Below are 18,153 nucleotides of genomic sequence, written 5' to 3'. Positions count from 1 at the left end.
CCTGATTTCTCTCCCTACCCTGCCGCGCTTCTCGAATTATCCCCGTGGGGAGGAACGACGAATGCCGCCGGTCCCACGAAACTAAACTGCCGCCCCCCCCCCCATGCCCAAACAAGGATAGAATCTTGTAGCGAGGGAACAAGAAAATAAATAAGCTGGCGTTTCAAACTGAGTCCTCGGGTGTGCAGACCCGCCGCGGAGTCGCGGGAGCGGGGCGGGCAGTCCTGGTCGCGGCGCGGGGCTCCGCCCGCCGGGGGGCGCGGGGCGGCGGGCGCGTGCGCGTGCGCGGTGCGGCCCCAGCCCTGGCCGCCGCCGCCTGCCGCTGCCGCCGTCTCGATGCCTATTTTAGTCAAAGCGGCTGCGGGCTTGGGGACCCGGCCCGGGCAGCGGAGCTTCCGGACCCGCCGACCCGCCGAGGAGCGCGCGGCGGGCTCCCGTCGAGCAGCTGAGCCCGTGTCCACCGCGTCCCGCGCCTCGAAGCTGCCGCTCCGAACTTTGGCCGGCGCTGCCCAGGCTCCCCGCCAGGGACCAGCCAGGTAAGGATGGGAGGCGCAGCTGCCGCCGGCTGTCCCCCCGCGCCGGGCTGTGTGCGGCCTCGCGCTCCGCTGGCTAAATCGAGAAGCGAAAGTTGGATCTCAGCCGCTCGGGGAGCAACTTTGTCGGCCTCGGCGGCGGCTGCTTGTTCTCCGCGCCCGGGCAGCCGGGGGCGCCGCCCTCTGTCCCTCCTCGCTGGCCGCGCCCTCGAGGGGCTCCTGGCCCTTGGAGGCCGCCCTTCTCCCCGGGTCTGGGCGCTGCGGCCACAGAGATCCTCAAGGGTCAGCGGCCGCCCCTCGGGTCAGGCAGCCCCAGCGTCCCCGGGCCCTCGGCCCCACCGAGTGCCGGCTCCCGCGCTCTGCGGCGGGCAAGCCCCTTGGTGAGCTCCGCCTCTGCTCTCTCCGCCGGGTCCCCAGGGTTCCTCCTCGCCCCCGGTAGGGCCACCGCGAGCCGCGCAGAGCCTGCGTGCAGCCGGGCGCGCGGTGTCGCCCACTCCGTCCCCGCTCCGAGAGTAGGGTGGGCCACGGCGCTCACTCCTCACCCCCGCGTCCCGAGAGCGCCTGGCCAAGGAGGACGGTTGCCGCGGACCCTCCTCCTTTAAGGAGCGAAGTCAGAGGGCCCCGGGAGAGCGCCGATGGCTGGGGAGCCGAGGTCCGCGCCACCCACCCGCAACCTCCTTCCCCGAGCCTTTGGGAACGGGTTGTTGGCCAGACAAGTCCCAGAAACTGCCTGCTTTGAAGCATGAATAAGTGCGAAAAGACTCTTAGCAATGTAATGCCGTTTGCCATTCGGAAGATGTGCGAAGATTCAGTTAGAATTACAGAATGAATTAACTCGACTAGCAAGACGCTCTTTGCAGTTATCTTTTTCCTTTTTTTAGTTTGGTAGAGGTTTAACGTTAGTTTCAACATTTAGCTATTTAGCCCTACAGTCACCTATTTGAAAACCGATAAGGAGAACTTTACTAGTATAGGTAATTTAAGGACTTCAACTTTGGTGATCTGATGAGGGAAAGGTAATTTATCTTGATTTAGTCAAAATTAATCTGAAAAGTTTACCAATTTAGCAGTCTAACCTTTCTCTTTCCACCTATTCTCTGTATAAGAATTGTTAAGTGTAAGCCACTAAACGATTAAGTGGTAATCAAAGTAAACTGATCTGATCAATATTTTCGACAATAGGTAACTGGCATTTCACAATAGACAGTTATATAGATATATAGATACATATATCTGTATATATATACATATCTCTTTAATAAGGTGTCGTGCATCAAAACATGTTTAGGATGACCCTACCTTCTAAAAATTGCTAATAATATTTTCTGGTTCTTGGATCATAATTGTAGTTTTCCTGTCATTTTTCTTGGACCAGAAATTGGGACTTTTAGTGTCACTTTAAGAACTTGTAAAAGCCTGATATTGAATTATAGTGGATTAATAGGCAATACAGGTGAAATTGGGTGAACTCGAGGGGGAACATGTATTGATTGATTGATTAGGTAAATGTGTATTAGAACCATAGGCTATTAAAGTTTTCCCTATTCCAAGGAAGAAACAGACCCGAGGAGCAGAAGTGGCTTTCCCTGGCTTAGGTGGCACCCTGGTGGCTTGTGGTATAGAACCTCACTCAACCTCAGGAAGGCTAGGCACTCTTCTGGCTTTATTACTGAGATCGGGGGAGACTGAACAGTGATTTCTAAAAGTGTTTATCAGGCTGAGGTTCCTTCAGAGTGGCTTTCATCCCTGCCTCAGTGGCCTTCTCTACAGAGGCTAGGCCTTGGAAGTACATAGATGAATAAACATTGTCCCTGCCTCCTAGAGGACAAACAGGACAATGGGAGTGTAGGTACATTCTACAGTGCTGTCAAATGGTAGTTATTATTAACCTATGTAATGCTAGGGTAGGTGATGTTAGGTTATGAGTGATAGAGGACGCGTCGTATCATTCTGTCTCCTGCAGAAGTTATGAGATCCATTCTCGTTTGGCCTTGAAAAGCAAACTTTGTATAAATGGAGTTACTAAAATAATGATCTTGCCCCCCACCATCCTGATAGGCTTACATATTTGCTGATTTCAGACATTTGGAGAATAGGTGAATTTTTGTTTCTTTCCTTTTTGTAGCAAATCAATATCTAAGTCAATTATTACTATTGTGTTTATGAGCTATTTCAGAATTATGTAAAAAGATCTTCAGTTGACTTGATGATTTCATTCACAATTTGTAAATTGGTGTGCTTGTTTTTTATCATCTTTAAGCTGTGGAATTCTTTCACATTTGTCTGTTAACATCCTTTCAAAATACCCATTTTATACCAATTAATTATTCTACTACCTAAAACCTTTAGTATATTAAGAACAAGCAGAAAAGTAAGATTAATTGCATGACCTTATTTTGAAAGAAATACATATTTCTAAATTTAAATGTATTTAGGATCCTCATTTGGAATTTTCCTGAAACAGAATAATTCATATATTCTGTAAACCTACATAGTGTTTGGCAAGGACCAAATTTGTGCAATTAATAATAGAGTGTTTTTTAAGGACCGGAGACCAAAGACAGGTAACATAGGAAATGGTTTTATATAAGCATGTGTAAAATGTATATCCTTTAAATGTACTTGCTATGGATTTTCATATGTATAAGTAAACGGGAAGTTTACTACTTTTAAATTTGTGATATGCTACCAAGTAGAATTATTATGGGAAATAAAGTAGAGATTTAAATTAGATAATAAAAGTTTCATGTTGTATCTCTCTGTGTATATATAAATGTTTATATGGCTATATATTATTTGCATATATGATAATGTATTATGTATGTATGATACAGTGGTTTAATGGTGGTATAAAAATAGAGCCTTCTAAATATCCTAAGCCTTCAAATAGATGTGAGGGTATTCATATTTTTTTAAGTATTCAAATAATTAGTTTTCTAGTTATTTTTCCTGTGTTTGGATTCAGTCACCAGTGGGAATTTGATGGAAGACTAGACGAAATAACTTTGTAATTACCATGGTTTATGAACATTGGTGATTGTCTTAAAGACTAATTCCCTCACTCCTCCCTTCCCTACAAGTCTTTATACGTATATGTGTGCCTGTGAGGGACTAGTTGTGCACTATGCTAAGTATTTTATATATTTCATTTCATTTGATCATAAGGCAAATGAGGTATTATTATCATCCTTTAACAGGTAAGGAACTGAATACATTTAATATGTGACAGAGTTGGATTTGAATCTGGGTCTGTGTAATTCATAAGCACTAGAGAAGTCTATTTAATTCACAGAAATAATTTTGGTATAATACCTATGAAGGTAAAAAGATACAATTGCCATTTTTATGATTTTACTTTTGTTTACTTGTTTTTACAGGAATTTTCAAAATGAATTATACAGAGTCCAGCCCATTGAGAGAATCAACTGCCATAGGTTTTACACCTGAGTTAGAAAGTATCATACCTGTGCCTTCCAATGAGACCACTTGTGAAAACTGGAGAGAGATACATCATCTGGTTTTTCATGTAGCAAATATTTGTTTTGCAGTTGGGTTGGTTATTCCAACTACTCTTCACCTTCATATGATATTTCTTAGGGGAATGTTAACTCTAGGTAAGATACCTAACTGATATTTTATGTAACTTTTCTGTAACTGACATAAGATGGGCTTTACATTGAGAGCTTCAGAGTATTCTTTGTCAGGCCCATAGCAAGCCAAAAAATGTAAGTCTGTGTTAATGAATTAGCAGTATATCAGTTAGCTTAGAGCATAGGCCTTCACATGCCATATCTCTCCCTTACTTACTTTGTTTATATGTGCTTTCATATGTTGTTTAGGTTTTCCAGATACCAGAACATTCATTCTTGTGTAAGAGTATGAACTTTAGAGCCAAATTGTGTGATTCAAATCCTGGTTCTACTTCTTGTTAACTGTAACTTGGGCAAGTGATTTAATCTTTCTACTGCCTCAGTTTCCTCATGTATCAGATAAGGGTAAAAATAATACCACCTCCCAAAGTTGTTGTGAATTAAATGTGTGTCATATATATATTTAACTTGGAATATTGCCTGCACATAGTAAGTACTGTATAGTTTTAACTATTATTACTTGAAAAGTTATTTGCTGTGGGCAGTAAAGAAACATTGGGAACAAAAACAATTACCAGATACAGTAGTTTAAATAAAACAAATTTTTTTTTGGTCCCAGTAACCCTGATGAAGCAAGTAAAATTGATTCACATCAGAATATTAAAACAATTGAGTCTGTTATATTAGCCAGTGATTCTTGACAAATTATTCTCTATGTGATTATTTCCCTGATGGCCCATTTATTCAGGTGCATTTTTTAGCACCTGTGATGTGTCAAGACAAAGATTGAGGAAGGCCATCTTCATCCTTGAGAAAGACACTCTTGTGGGGGCTGGTGGAGAAACAGATGGGCAATCCCAGTATGGCGTATCGGATGCTGGGATGCAGGTGTGCACCCATTATCCAGGGGGACACGGAGAAGGTAATAGGCTTAATAGGAGGGCAGAGCAGGGTCCCACTGAGGAGGTGACATGGGACCTGGATTTTGGAAGATGAGCAGGATTTCTCTGAGTGAATGTGTGTAGCATCCAAACAAAGCACAGAAGAGAAGGAAATTGAGCATATTGGGGTGAACGTAGAGTAGTGCATTGTGCTTAAAAATATAAATGGGCTGGACACAGTGGCTCACGCTTGTAATCCCAGCACTGTGGGAGGCCGAGCTGGGCGGATTACCTGACGTAAGGAGTTCGAGACCAGCTTGGCCAACATGGTGAAACCTTGTCTCTACTAAAAGTACAAAAATTAGCCAGGCATGGTGGCAGGCGCTTGTAATCCCAACTACTCGGGAGGCTGAGGCAGGAGAATTGCTTGAACCCAGGAGACAGAGGTTGCAGTGAGCCAAGATTGTGCCACTGCACTCCAACCTGGTGACAGAGCTAGACTCTGCCTCAAAAAAAAATGTGATAAATGACAAGGAAAAAGAGGCTGGAAGGTTAGTAGAAGCTTGTGGGGCCTCTGTGGCTGTGTGACCTGTGAGTAAGGTGAGGATTACAGCAGTAGGAACAGGGAGTTGAATGGAAAAAAAAAAAATACTGTACCCTATAAAAAAGCAAACATCAATTATGAATTTTAAGACAGAGTTTTGGAGGTGGAATGAACCAAAGATATTATCAAATCTAACACTTTATTCTGTAAATGCAGGAAGAGAAACCTAGGCCAGGCACAGTGGCTAACGCCTGTAGTCCCAGCACTTTGGGAGGCTGAAGTGAGAGTATCTCTTGAAGCCAGGAGTTCAAAACCAGCCTGGGCAATGTAGTGAGACCCTATGTCTACAAAACATTTAAAAATTAGCTGGGCATGGTGGCATGCATATGTGGTCCCAGCTATTTGGGAGGCTGAGGTGGGAGGATGGCTTGAGCCTGGGATGTCGAGGCTGCTGCACTCCAGCCTGGGCGACAGAGCAAGACCCTGTCTCAAAAAAGAAAAAAAATAATTTAAAAAAGCGAAACCTAGACAAGTAAAATGACCCACCCAAAATTAAGATGGAGAAAAAATGGTCAAACCAGGACTATAATTCAGGTCCTCCAGTTTTTCTGTATCCTCCCATTATATACCTTGTCTCCTTTAAATTAAAATATTTTAAATTGCTTCACTATTTGCCATGAAATATTACTTAAAGAATATTTAAATTTTTACATTTTGGGCTTTATTCAGGTGCCTCAAATCATTCTTATGAAATAAAAAACTGCAAGTGAGTAACTTTTAAAGTGGGAGGTTAGCTTTTGTGAGTATGCGTGTGTCAATGATTTATATCTTCAAGATAGTTTTATTTTAAATGTATATACTGTATTAACTCTCCTACTATAAAATTCATCAAAAGAAACTGGGGATATTTTATATAAGGTAAGAGAATCGATAAGAAAACACAGGAAGATTCTCAGAGATAAATGGATAATCACCAAGGGAAAATTCAGATGGCTAAAACATTTTGGTAAAATATGCAAGTTCACCAGTAATCATGGAAATACAAAATGAAGTATACATAATTCCTTACTATCAAATTAGGAGTTTTCACATTTTATAATACAGTCATGCATCATATAATGAAAGTGGTCCCATAATCTAGTACCACATGTTCACCTTTTCCATGTTTAGATATATTTACATATACAAATACTCACCATTGTGTTATAATTGCCTGCAGTATTCAATATTCAATACCATAACAAGCTGTACTTTGTTGGTTTATACCCTATAGTGTAATAGACTATGCCATCTGGGTTTATGTACGCATACTCTCTGATGTGCACACAGCAACAAAATCATCTAACGAAATGTTTCTCAGAATATATCCCTGTCATTAAGTGACACATGACTATACTGGCAACTTGATACTGGCATTTCTAACTAGTAGGATTGCAAATTTGTACAAACCTTTTGGAAAACAATTCTTCAATATTGTAAAAAACTATAAAGTTCATTCCCTAGATTCACCTTCAGGTAATCCAGACTAAGTAAACAATCACAGATACAGAAAAATTTGTATGTATAAAATTTTTTTTCCACTTGTCAAAAATTATACCCTCAAAATATTGTCTTTCCAGCAGTAGGGGGATGGTTAAATAAATTATGGTTTAATCAGTTGCAGTCTTTTAAAACTATGCTTGCAAAGAGTTTAATGAAATGGGAAAATCACTGGAATAAGTCAAAAAGGAGATTTTAAAATTGTATGTGTGCTAGGTTTGCCATCAAGTAAAACTGTATGAAAACTAATTCTGTAAGGCGGAATTAAATTATTTGATATTTAATGGCTTTCTTTAAGTAGTAGAATTATGGATTTTTCCCCTTTAAAAATATTTTTTATACTTTGTATTTCCTGTATATTTTTAACACAGATTTTATTCAACAAAGCATATATTTGGGAGTTTTTTTGTCACTGGACAGAAACCAAAATGAAACAATGTGATATTTGGCTTAGGTAGTTCTAAAATATGTTTGATTTACAGTAGTCCCCACATGCATGGATTCACTTTCTGTGGTCGACAACAGTCCAATAATATTAAATGGAAAATGCCAAGAATAAACAATTCATACGTTTTAAATTCCAAGACATTCTGAATAGTGCGATGAAATCTTGCAGTGTTCTGCTCTATCCTGCCTGGGATGTGAATCATCCCTTTGTCCAACTTATCCCCACTATCTATGTTACCCACCCAGCGATTGCTTATTAGCTGTCTTGGGTATCAGATCAATAAAGCATAGTGTTTATAGAGTTGTATACTATCCATGGTTTCAGGCATCCACTGGGGGTCTTTCAAAGTATCACCTTCAGAAAAGGGAGGACTACTGTATATATAGAGGATATCAAATTTATTAAACTCCCTGCTTAGGCTCTTCTAGGTTATCTAACATGTTAACTTTGCCCTTCAACAGGATGTACCCTTTATATCGTCTGGGCCACTCTCTACCGATGTGCCTTGGATATAATGATCTGGAACTCTGTGTTCTTGGGTGTCAATATTTTGCATCTGTCGTATCTTTTATACAAGAAGAGACCGGTAATTACTAAAATTAATTAATAAGGAAGTGATTTTAAAGCTAAAACTTTGAAAGGTACTTTGCTCAGAGTTCAGAGTAAGCATCTAGCATATTTAGTCACTTTGATATAATTTCCCTGAAGTTTAGGCTTTCTGTTTACATATGCCTGAAAGTGAAACATTTTAGTACCATGAAACTTGTTCTACAAATGAGTTTTTAAAACTTTAAAGATCATTAGCATATAAGAGAACATGAGTAATATTTTCCTTTTTAAGTCATATTACTGGATTTTTTTATATTAATATTCAGATGTTAACCTGGAAATATCATTGCCCAGTTATAAAATTACTTACTAATAGACAACTTCTGTAAACATTCTAATGATTTACGAACAGTTCGTGCTATTTTTTAGTGTAATAACTATATATTTTTCTAATGCCCAAAACATTTAAGGAAGTCACCATATTTGGTAGGTTGCTACCAAAACACCAGTCTTTAACTTTTTCTTTTCAACTCTGATTTATCTTGTATTTGTTGATAATACCAAGAATAGAAATAGAGTAGGAAAACAGCAGGAGTCCTAGAAATCACCCCATATATATCTACTGACTTTCCTAAGCACAAACAAACATTCAGTAAAGTAAAAGATATAGTGCTTGCCTTAATCTTACGTTTGGGGCCAGATTTGCATGTAGAAAACTATCAGAAAACAAGGCGATTCATAGAAGATTCTAATTTGAATGATGCAGATGATATATAATAGGCATTCAACTAGATTGTAACCTCATCCAAACATAGTGAGTCAGTCCGTGTTGTTTTACTGTAATATTCAGTTTTTTCCAGGTTATGCTATGTAACAAATCTCAATGATATATAACAGCAAATGGGCTTTTTTTCACACCCACCTTGTATCTTGACGCTGGCAGCTATGTGTCAGCTGTGATTCTGTTCTATGCATCTCATTCATTTCAGGGTCTGTGCTGAAGCAGCAGGTTCTATTTGGACCATGCATTCTCATGGCAGAAGAAAAAGTACTAGAGAGCAAAAGAGAAACACCCAATGTCTCTTAAAACTTTTGCTCAAAAGGGACATATATTGTTTCTGTTCACATTTCATTGGCAAAAACAAGTGACATGGCCAAGTTTGATAATATGGGGCATGGGGTGGAGTAAGGGGATGTACAGTCCTCTTACAGAGGTTGGGAGCAGTGAATAATTGGGAACAATAACACACTTACTGTTGTATCCACTTTTCCTGTCAACTGTTATTGGCACACAGTAGGTGCTCAAAAAAACCTTTGATGAGTAAATGCTTTCAAAGAGGAAAAGAAGTAGGCCAGGTGCAGTGGCTCATGCCTGTAATCCCAACACTTCGGGAAGCCGAGGGGGGTGGGTCACCTGAGGTCTGGAGTTCAAGACCAGTCTGACCAACATGGTGAAACCCTGTCTCTACTAAAAAATACAAAAATTAGCTGGCATGGTAGTGCACACCTGTAGTCCCAGCTACTCAGAGGCTGAGGCACAAGAATCGCTTGAACCCAGGAGGCGGAGGTTGCAGTGAGCCGAGATTGTACCACTGTACTCCAGCCTGGGTGACAGAGCAACACTTTTGTCTCAAAAAAAAAAAAGAGGAAAAGAATTAAGAGGGCTTCATGAGGCTGGGCCCCATGGCTCATGCCTGTAATCCCAGCACTTTGGGAGGCCTAGGTTGGAAGATCACTTGAGCCCAGGAGTTTGAGAGCAGCCTGTGCAACATAGACCCTGTCTCTACAAAAAATTTAAAAATCAGCTGGATGCGGTAGCACACACCTGTAGTCCCAGCTTCTCGGGAGGATCACTGGAACCCAGGAGTTTGAGACTGCAGTGAGCTATGATCACACCACTGCACTCCAGCACAGGAAACAGAGCGAGACTCCATCTCCAAAAAATAAATACATAAAAAGGGCTTGATCTGAGAGTTATGGGATGAGCAGATTATGAATAAATCATATTAAATGCTCATTAATAGAGCTTTGGAGTAGAGGAGGTAGATAATGATTGCATTTTCTGAATGTCAGAACTTGCTGGAATCCCAAAATTTAAGGTTCAGAAGTTGCTGATCATAGCACCAAATAAGTAAATCGCTTAGTGTCTGTGCTTTTGTTTGTTCTCATACTGTAAATCTACTTTTTTGAAAAATATGAATGCTGGATTTTCCTCAAAATGAAACAGCAGGACAAGTAGGAGCATTGCAGATGCTATGGTGACATCAGGTTGGAGCAGCTGTCATGATCCCAGTCTATAGGCTTCATATCGTGCCTGCCAGAGATACGGTGCAGTATGGTTTTCCATCCACCCAATTAGTGTGACTTCCAGAGACTAATGCTGGGGCCAAAGATGGGGCATGACCTGGGCTTTGGAGAATCTGACAACAGAAATGATTAAGCCATTTTGTTTTTCTCTTCCTCCAGTAGCCAGCCTTGTTTGCCAGTAGGTTCTCCATTTTACAGAGTTCATTTAAGCTTACGATGAAACTTCTACACTAAAACTCTTTTACACCCTTTTATTTTTCCTTCACTTTACTTGACAGTACATAAATGTGAAGCAGTGATTGCAGCTATGCATGTTTGTTTTTCTATATTGGTGCATTAAGTAATTACATGGAGATAAAATGCTTAATGTATGTGTTACCTTTGTAAATTTGTTTCCTCATTGATTCCTATTTTGTGTTTATTTTCTTGCTGCCATATTTAAAAGTTAGTAAAAATTTTTTTGTGTGAAACAAAAGGTTTCACAGAAAAGGTTTTCTGTTATTTATAGAAGATGCTAAGATTAGGAAGATGAATGTTGTGACAACATTGAAAACCTAAACAGTTGCATTATAGCTAATAGGAAGAGGTTATGATGAGTAGTGCGGATCTTCCCCTTATGCTCTGAGTTCAGTTTAACTGCGAAAGTTTTTTGATTTTTTTTTTTTTTTGAGACAGTCTTACTCTGTTGCCCAGGCTGGAGTGCAATGGTCCAATCATAGTTCACTGCAGTCTCAAACTTCTGGGCTCAAGTAATCTTCCCAGCCTCCCAAGTACCCAGGACTATAGATGCTAATTTTTTTTTCTTTTTCTTTTTCTTTTTTTTTCTTTTCTTCTTTATTTTTTTATTTTTATTTTTATTATTTTTTTGATACTGAGTTTTGCTCTTGTTGCCCAGGCTAGAGTGCAATGGAGCAATCTCAGCTCATTGCAACCTCTGCCTCCTGGGTTTCAAGCAATTCACCAGCCTCAGCCTCCTGAGTAGCTGAGATTACAGGTGCATGCCACCACGCCCAGCTAATTTTTTGTACTTTTAGTAGAGATGGGGGTTTCACCATGTTGGTCAGGCTGGTCTCGAACTCCTGACCTCAGAAGATCCACCCGCCTTGGCCTTCCAAAGTGCTGGGATTACAGGCATGACCACTGAAAGTGCTGGGATTACAGGCGTGACCACCGCACCTGGCTTTTTTCTTTTTAAGTAGAGATAGAGCCTCACTGTGATACCCAGGCTGCTCTCAAACTCTTGGGCTCAAGTGATCCTCCCACCTCAGCCTCCCAAAGTGCCAGAATTACAGGCATGAACCACCTCACATGACCTAACTGTACCCTTTTAGCATCTAAAGTATAAACTTCTATCACCATTTCACTTGCTGTGTAAGATTCTATTGGCCTAAATACAGAAGGGTGATGGTATATATCAAAGATTTGTTTATTGTCAAAACCATATTTAGACCACAGAAGTCAGTGTTTTGGGATTGCTGCTGCATTGGTGCAGCATCTAGTCATTGCTGCATTTCAGGTAAAGATTGAAAAGGAACTCAGTGGCATCTACCGGCGATTGTTTGAACCACTCCATGTGCCTCCAGATTTGTTCAGAAGACTAACTGGACAGTTTTGCATGATCCAAACCTTGAAAAAGGGCCAGACTTATGCTGCAGAGGATAAAACCTCAGTTGATGACCGTCTGAGTATTCTCTTGAAGGGAAAGTAAGTGTTCTGTGGAAATCAAAATTCCTAGTTTACCTTTAATCTTTTCATGGCCTCTGGGAAGGAAGTGAATGGAAGGAAATGTTGCCAATGAGTGGAGAAAGCAGTCACAGGGTTTGTTGTTGGTGGAATTTTATGCTACAACCACACTTTACAACGCTATAGAGCAACACGTTAAAGCCAGGTTGAATGTACTGTTCTGAATCTTGATGTCAGGATTTTCAATTGCAAGTATTTTAACCATTTTTGACCTTTTATTAAAAATGAATGAGTCAAAATTGAAGTGGATTTAAATTAGACATTGAAATTCAAAAAGCTTATGCATGCTCCAGAGTTAATTTGTCTTGAATATCACAAAAATACAACTTCTAGGAATATCAGCCTTTTGGGGAGAGAGTCAGTCTATTGTGCTGGCATTGTTATTAATAACACCTCTTCCCTCTCAGAAGTGTCCCAGCTAGAGTTACAGATTATATGGTCACTTCCATTACAAGAGCAATAGTAACCACTAGACGGCATACATCTGGCTCAATACTGGACACTGTTTTTTTCTTTTTCTAACGTTATTTTTTGAAATACTTGTGCCTCAAGAAGTGCTTTTAGTTATGTCCATCATCTGTGGAATTTTTAAAACTGTACTACAAAATAAAATCGCATAAGATTATAGCAGTTTTAAGGATCATCATGGTATTTGTGAAATATTGCTTTTATTAACATTAATTTCTGTTATCAGAATGAAGGTCTCCTATCGAGGACATTTTCTGCATAACATTTACCCCTGTGCCTTTATAGATTCTCCTGAATTTAGATCAACTCAGATGCACAAAGGTGAAAAATTCCAGGTACGTTTTCACATGATTTTTAAGGAGATTGAAACTAGTTTGCATCTCATTCAGAATCCAAAGGATATTAATAGAAACACTGCTATGAATTATTGGGGGAAAAAACAAGTTACCATAGGGCATATATAGTATTGTCTCTCTTTTTTTTGTTTGTTTGTTTGAGATGGAGTCTTGCACTGTTGCCCAGGCTGGAGTGCAGTGGTGCAATCTCGGCTCACTGCAAGCTCCGCCTCCCAGGTTCACGCCATTCTTCTGCCTCAACCTCCCGAGTAGCTGGGACTACAGGTGCCCGCCACCACCCCTGGCTAATTTTTTGTATTTTTAGTAGAGACAGAGTTTCACCGTGTTAGCCAGGATGGTCTCAATCTCTTCACCTCATGATCTGCCTACCTCAGCCTCCCAAAGTGCTGGGATTACAGGCGTGAGCCACCACGCCTGGCCTAAAAAATACTGTATATATGTACAGAAAATGTTATAGAAAGATATATTCTAATTTTGTCATAATGTTATTTCTAGACTGTGTTTGCTTTTTAAACTTTTTTTTGCTTATTTGAATTTTTATAATTTTTTCTATAGAAAACATCTTATGCTTTATTAGCAAAAAGGAAAATGTGAGCTGTAGATAATCAGTGTTCTTAAACCAAGTAATTGACATTTATTGGAGAAAACCAGAAAACTGGCTTTGCCTTAGGGAATTTATTTTGTTAATTCTTATGAAAGAAATCTAATCACTAAACTCTTTTATACTTAATGAATATGTTTAAGGGGAAAGAATGAAGTTCTTTGTAATGGCAATAATTTGAATGTGGACTAGTTAGTGTGATTCCTTTTGTGTTAAAACAAATTGCTGCAGCCGGGCACGGTGGCTCACACCTGTAATCCCAGCACTTTGGGAGGCCAAGGCAGGCAGATCACGAGGTCAGAAGATCGAGACCATCCTGGTTAACACGGTGAAACCCTGTCTCTACTAAAAATACAAACAATTAGCCGGGCGTGGTGGTGGGCGCCTGTAGTCCCAGCTACTTGGGAGGCTGAGGCAGGAGAATGGCATGAACCTGGGAGGCGGAGCTTGCAGTGAGCCAAATCACGCCACTGCACTCCAGCCTGGGCAACAGAGCAAGACTCCATCTCAAAAAAAAAAAAAAAAAAAACAAACAACAACAAAAAACAAATTGCTCCATTATGTGGCACTTTGTTCTGATTCTTTCTGTAAGTGTCCAGCCCTCCTATTTTATTCATTCACCTTGTTATTGGAAGGAAATTAACCAAGAAAATAAACGGGTGAGAGTTTCCTTTAGTCTCAGCCTCTGGATTAACAGCAGTAAGGAAATATCCTGAGAATGGGATTGCTTATGGGCAAGAAGGTAAATCTATTTAGGTAAGAAATAGAAACGAAGAGGCTATTACTACCTGAGGGAGGAAGGAATGTTAGTGTTTCTTGATGACAGAATCTTATTTTAGAGTCTCATTTTGAGATGCTATACAATTTGGGATGCCACAAAATTGGAGATAAAAGAACACTTACAGACATACAGTTTAGTTTATATCATTTACGATGGTTTCAATCCTGCCCTGCTCCCGCCGTTCCTGAATAACTGGCCTGAGTAATCGTGCAGCTTGTTAGTTATGTGCATTTACTAAAAGGTTGCATATAGATTCACTGTTACGCAACATTCTTCCCAAGCTGGCTGGGCTTAATAATACAGAAGGAGACAGCTAATGCTGTGTCCTGGCTCCTGTCTTTACACTGTCACCTTGTTGTTGTGAGGGTCAGCTTTGATGTGAGATTTATGTTCTTATTTTATCTTTAATCACCACCATCTACAAACTGGTGCAGGGCCACATCTTCTTTCTCTCCTTCTTTCCTGTGACCTTTTTACAGTTTCTTCTTCCGAAGCCCAACATTTATCTTTTGCCTGTATTTCTCTGTGTATAGTAGCAGGTGGTTTTGTGTGATAACTATCTCATATAATCCTGAAGAGACTGGGATTTGAGGATGGAGTGGGAATTGAACCTGCTTTGTTTCCAGAATCAAGTGGTCCCCAAGAGGCCAGAAATACTAACATACTATCTTTTCCACTGGACTTCAGATTGTGTTTATAATTAAGTCAACAAAAAAGGAATTCCTACCACTAGCTACAGTTCTCTTCTTGGGGACTAGGGATTGGATTTTGGTAGTTGAGAATTATTCCCGGTAATTATAAAGATTCCAAAAACGTGACCAAAATTTTATAGTGCCATAGCTGGATGAAGAAAATGTGTTCAGCTTTTCCTAATGCCAGTCAGCTTTTCTCTGCATAGGGTCTCGTGTGGCATTTCCTGATTGGCCAGTAGATTAAAACTAGCATCATGAAGCCTGTGTCCTGTATAGCTGGAGCCATCAGAGTAAGCCCTTGGGAGAGACTGTACTTTGATTGTTTACAAAATGTTCCTGTTGGCAGATCCTCGAGAGTAGTAAATAGCTATTACACATCTGTGTAGGAGTATGTATATTGCCACTTACCTATGCAAGTTCCCAAATGAAAAATGTCACATTCTCCCAGAGCCAACTTCTCTCTACCTGTGTCAATGGCAGAGGACACTTGATCGTCAGCCATCAGGCTTCTCCACCCTCAACACTTTTTACCTGCTAAGCTCATCCTTCCCTAACTGACCAGTTAAACATGTTTGATGAGGATCTACTTCCTTTGAATTTCTCTTTCTTTAAATTCGTTCTGTGGTCAGAGTGCTCATGAATTGTACAGTAGGATGAGAAGGAGGAAAGAGAAGGCAAGTGGACTCAATGACTGTCCCTTGAGATTGCACAGCAGGTGTTGCTCAGGTAAATATGTAGTAATTACCATGATAATAAGCATAGTGATAGAGCTGAGAAAACAGATTCTGAACTTACAGTTTGTTATCCCTAGGTACTTATAGTGATTTTGGTACTTATAGCCCAGAGTTGCTGTTTATTGATAGAATCTTGAGTACTATTATTACAAAAGATAAAAGTAGGCCAGGCGCGGCGGCCCACACCTGTAATCCTGGCACTTTGGGAGGCCGAGGCGGGTGGATCACCTGAGGTCAGGAGTTGGAGACCAGCCTGGCCAACATGGTGAAACCTGGTGTCCACTAAAAATATAAAAATCAGCTGCGCATGGTGGCAGGTGCCTGTAATCCCAGCTACTCAGGAGGCTGAGGCAGGAGAATCACTAGAACTCAGGAGGCGGAGGTTGCAGTGAGCCGAGATCACGCCCCTGCACTCCAGTCTGGGCGACAGAATGAGACTCCATCTCAAAAAAAAAAAAAAAAAAAAAAGATAAAAGTAGTGTTTTGTTTGGTTTCTCCTTCTTTATGTAGATGTTTTATATTAAGTGAGCTTTACTGTTTGCAAGCTTTTCTTTTGTATTCTATCTCATGCTGCTGCCTTCCCATAGCCAGTAGCAGGTCCTGGTGTTGCAAAGCCCAAAAATCAAAGTTTTATTGACTTCAAGGGGTGAGGGATGTCTTGGAGGCATATGTCCATGCTCTTGTAAAAGAAATGAACACCAAGTTTTAATGGTATTGAAAGAAAACATTATCTTAATATTAAGTAAATATTTTGGTGGAGCTGTGAAGCAATTTCCTCTGCCACTTTTGAATCTGTGTTATTTTAGTGCTTAGGAGAACTAATAAGCATCAGTGGAATAGACCACTTCTAGGATATTTTAGTGTTTGGTATATGAAATGCAGTATGATGCATGCAAAAAGTATTAAATTATTTCCTTAGGACAGTCAGCCAGTCCTATTGCCACACTGCGGTTTCTGATTCTAGCACATGTGGCAGATCCCTCAGAGACCTTTGTTTCCTGCAGTGGAGCCCAGTGTCTTCTCTTTATGACAGGCTGTAGAATTGGTTTGGAGTCTAAAGGGAGGAGCTGATCCAGTACCTGGTGGTAATCATGGCAAACCTGTTTGCAAATGCTTAGTCTAATTCTCGACCTGAAAGATGTCCTTTTATGTCTTCTGTTGCCGTATTTGCTTTTATTTCTTCAGTAAAATTCTTCACAAGGACTCAAGCATAGCACTACTGAAGTGCCTAATAAGAAGCAAATTTATTTTATGGAAACTTTTAAAATTCTTATATTGCTTTATAAGATATTCTCATAAAAAATACACTTTGCTTAACTGTTGTGACAGGAAATCATTAAATAAAACTGTCTATTTGGTAGAAATGAAACATTAGGAATCAAATAAAATGACCTCAGTCAGCACTCTAACTACTGGCTTCCAACTAAATCCATGTTTTTATGGGCCTGTAAGTTACTCATATGAACTAAGTACAGCTTATTATTTGAACACTATTATTTTATATTCAATAATAACTTAAACAGGTCGAAAGTAATTTTTTAACCATCAATAAAAAGTGAATTTGCTAAGGAAATTACAGTGTCATCGTAAAAGTTTTATTGCCTCAGTGGAAACTTGAGGTAATTCAGATGGCTGAAGAAAAGTTAACAGCCTTATGTATCATCTAAATATAATTTCTTCATCTCATAGATGATTCCCATCTCCTCTTTTAACTCCTTCACCCACTCTTTTCCAGAGTCCTGGGTCACATCTTTGCACAACAAAGGAACATCAGTCCTAACTGTCTTTAGCACTTAGGTGCATGGCTGGGCCCTCATGAGGACCCCATGCTCACTTTTCTGTTATTACTCCAGGAATAGTTTTCAGTTGCCTTCCATTTATGCACCCACCTCATACCGTTTGTGGGAATTCCCCAGGGGCAGTTTGCTTATACTCCTCTTCCTGTAAATCTTGCCATGTTTTTGATCCTATTTCTTTATTAGCAGCCTCGTCCGCTAGAATGTAGGCTTCATGGCATGTGTTCAGCCTTTCTTCGTATGAGGGGCTCTTGATGGACTGCACAGCCAACCTTGTAGTCACTAGGCAGAAATACTTTCTATGAAATGGTATTGATGAGTATTGGGTGTATTGGGTATTTTGACCTGGTGGGAAAATACATTTGGGCTGAAAGTCAGAAGTGCTCACTTTACCACTACTTTTTTTTTTTTTTTTTTGAGATGGAGTCTCACTGTGTCACCCAGGCTGGAGTGCAGTGGCACGATCTCGGCTCACTGCAACCTCTGCCTCCCAGGTTCAAGGGATTCTTGTGCCTCAGTCTCCTGAATAGCTGGGATTACAGGCGCCCGCCACCATACCCAGCTAATTTTTTTTACTTTTAGTAGAGACAG

General features: G+C 40.4%; 1 protein-coding gene across 3 annotated transcripts in view; it reads left to right on the top strand.

Annotated features, from left to right (window-relative positions):
- Nucleotides 1-352: 352 nt before the first annotated feature.
- The window catches only part of BVES (blood vessel epicardial substance), a 37,656-nt gene continuing 19,855 nt past the window's right edge, over nucleotides 353-18,153 (top strand). Inside the window, exons 1-5 of one of the 3 annotated variants that reach the window (XM_003258383.4) lie at nucleotides 353-536; nucleotides 3,911-4,147; nucleotides 7,997-8,121; nucleotides 11,908-12,095; nucleotides 12,829-12,937. In XM_003258383.4, coding sequence (XP_003258431.1) covers nucleotides 3,922-4,147; nucleotides 7,997-8,121; nucleotides 11,908-12,095; nucleotides 12,829-12,937 — 648 coding nt within the window. In that variant the 5' untranslated portion in view covers nucleotides 353-536; nucleotides 3,911-3,921. Of the gene's footprint in view, nucleotides 537-825; nucleotides 914-1,159; nucleotides 1,306-3,910; nucleotides 4,148-7,996; nucleotides 8,122-11,907; nucleotides 12,096-12,828; nucleotides 12,938-18,153 lie in introns of those variants that run through there. The other 2 variants (XM_003258385.4, XM_003258384.4) reach the window with 2 other exon arrangements.

The sequence above is a fragment of the Nomascus leucogenys genome, chromosome 3 (genome assembly GCF_006542625.1).
Source record: "Nomascus leucogenys isolate Asia chromosome 3, Asia_NLE_v1, whole genome shotgun sequence".
NCBI classification, from domain to species: domain Eukaryota; kingdom Metazoa; phylum Chordata; class Mammalia; order Primates; family Hylobatidae; genus Nomascus; species Nomascus leucogenys.
This window is presented reverse-complemented; position numbering and strand designations above follow the sequence as displayed.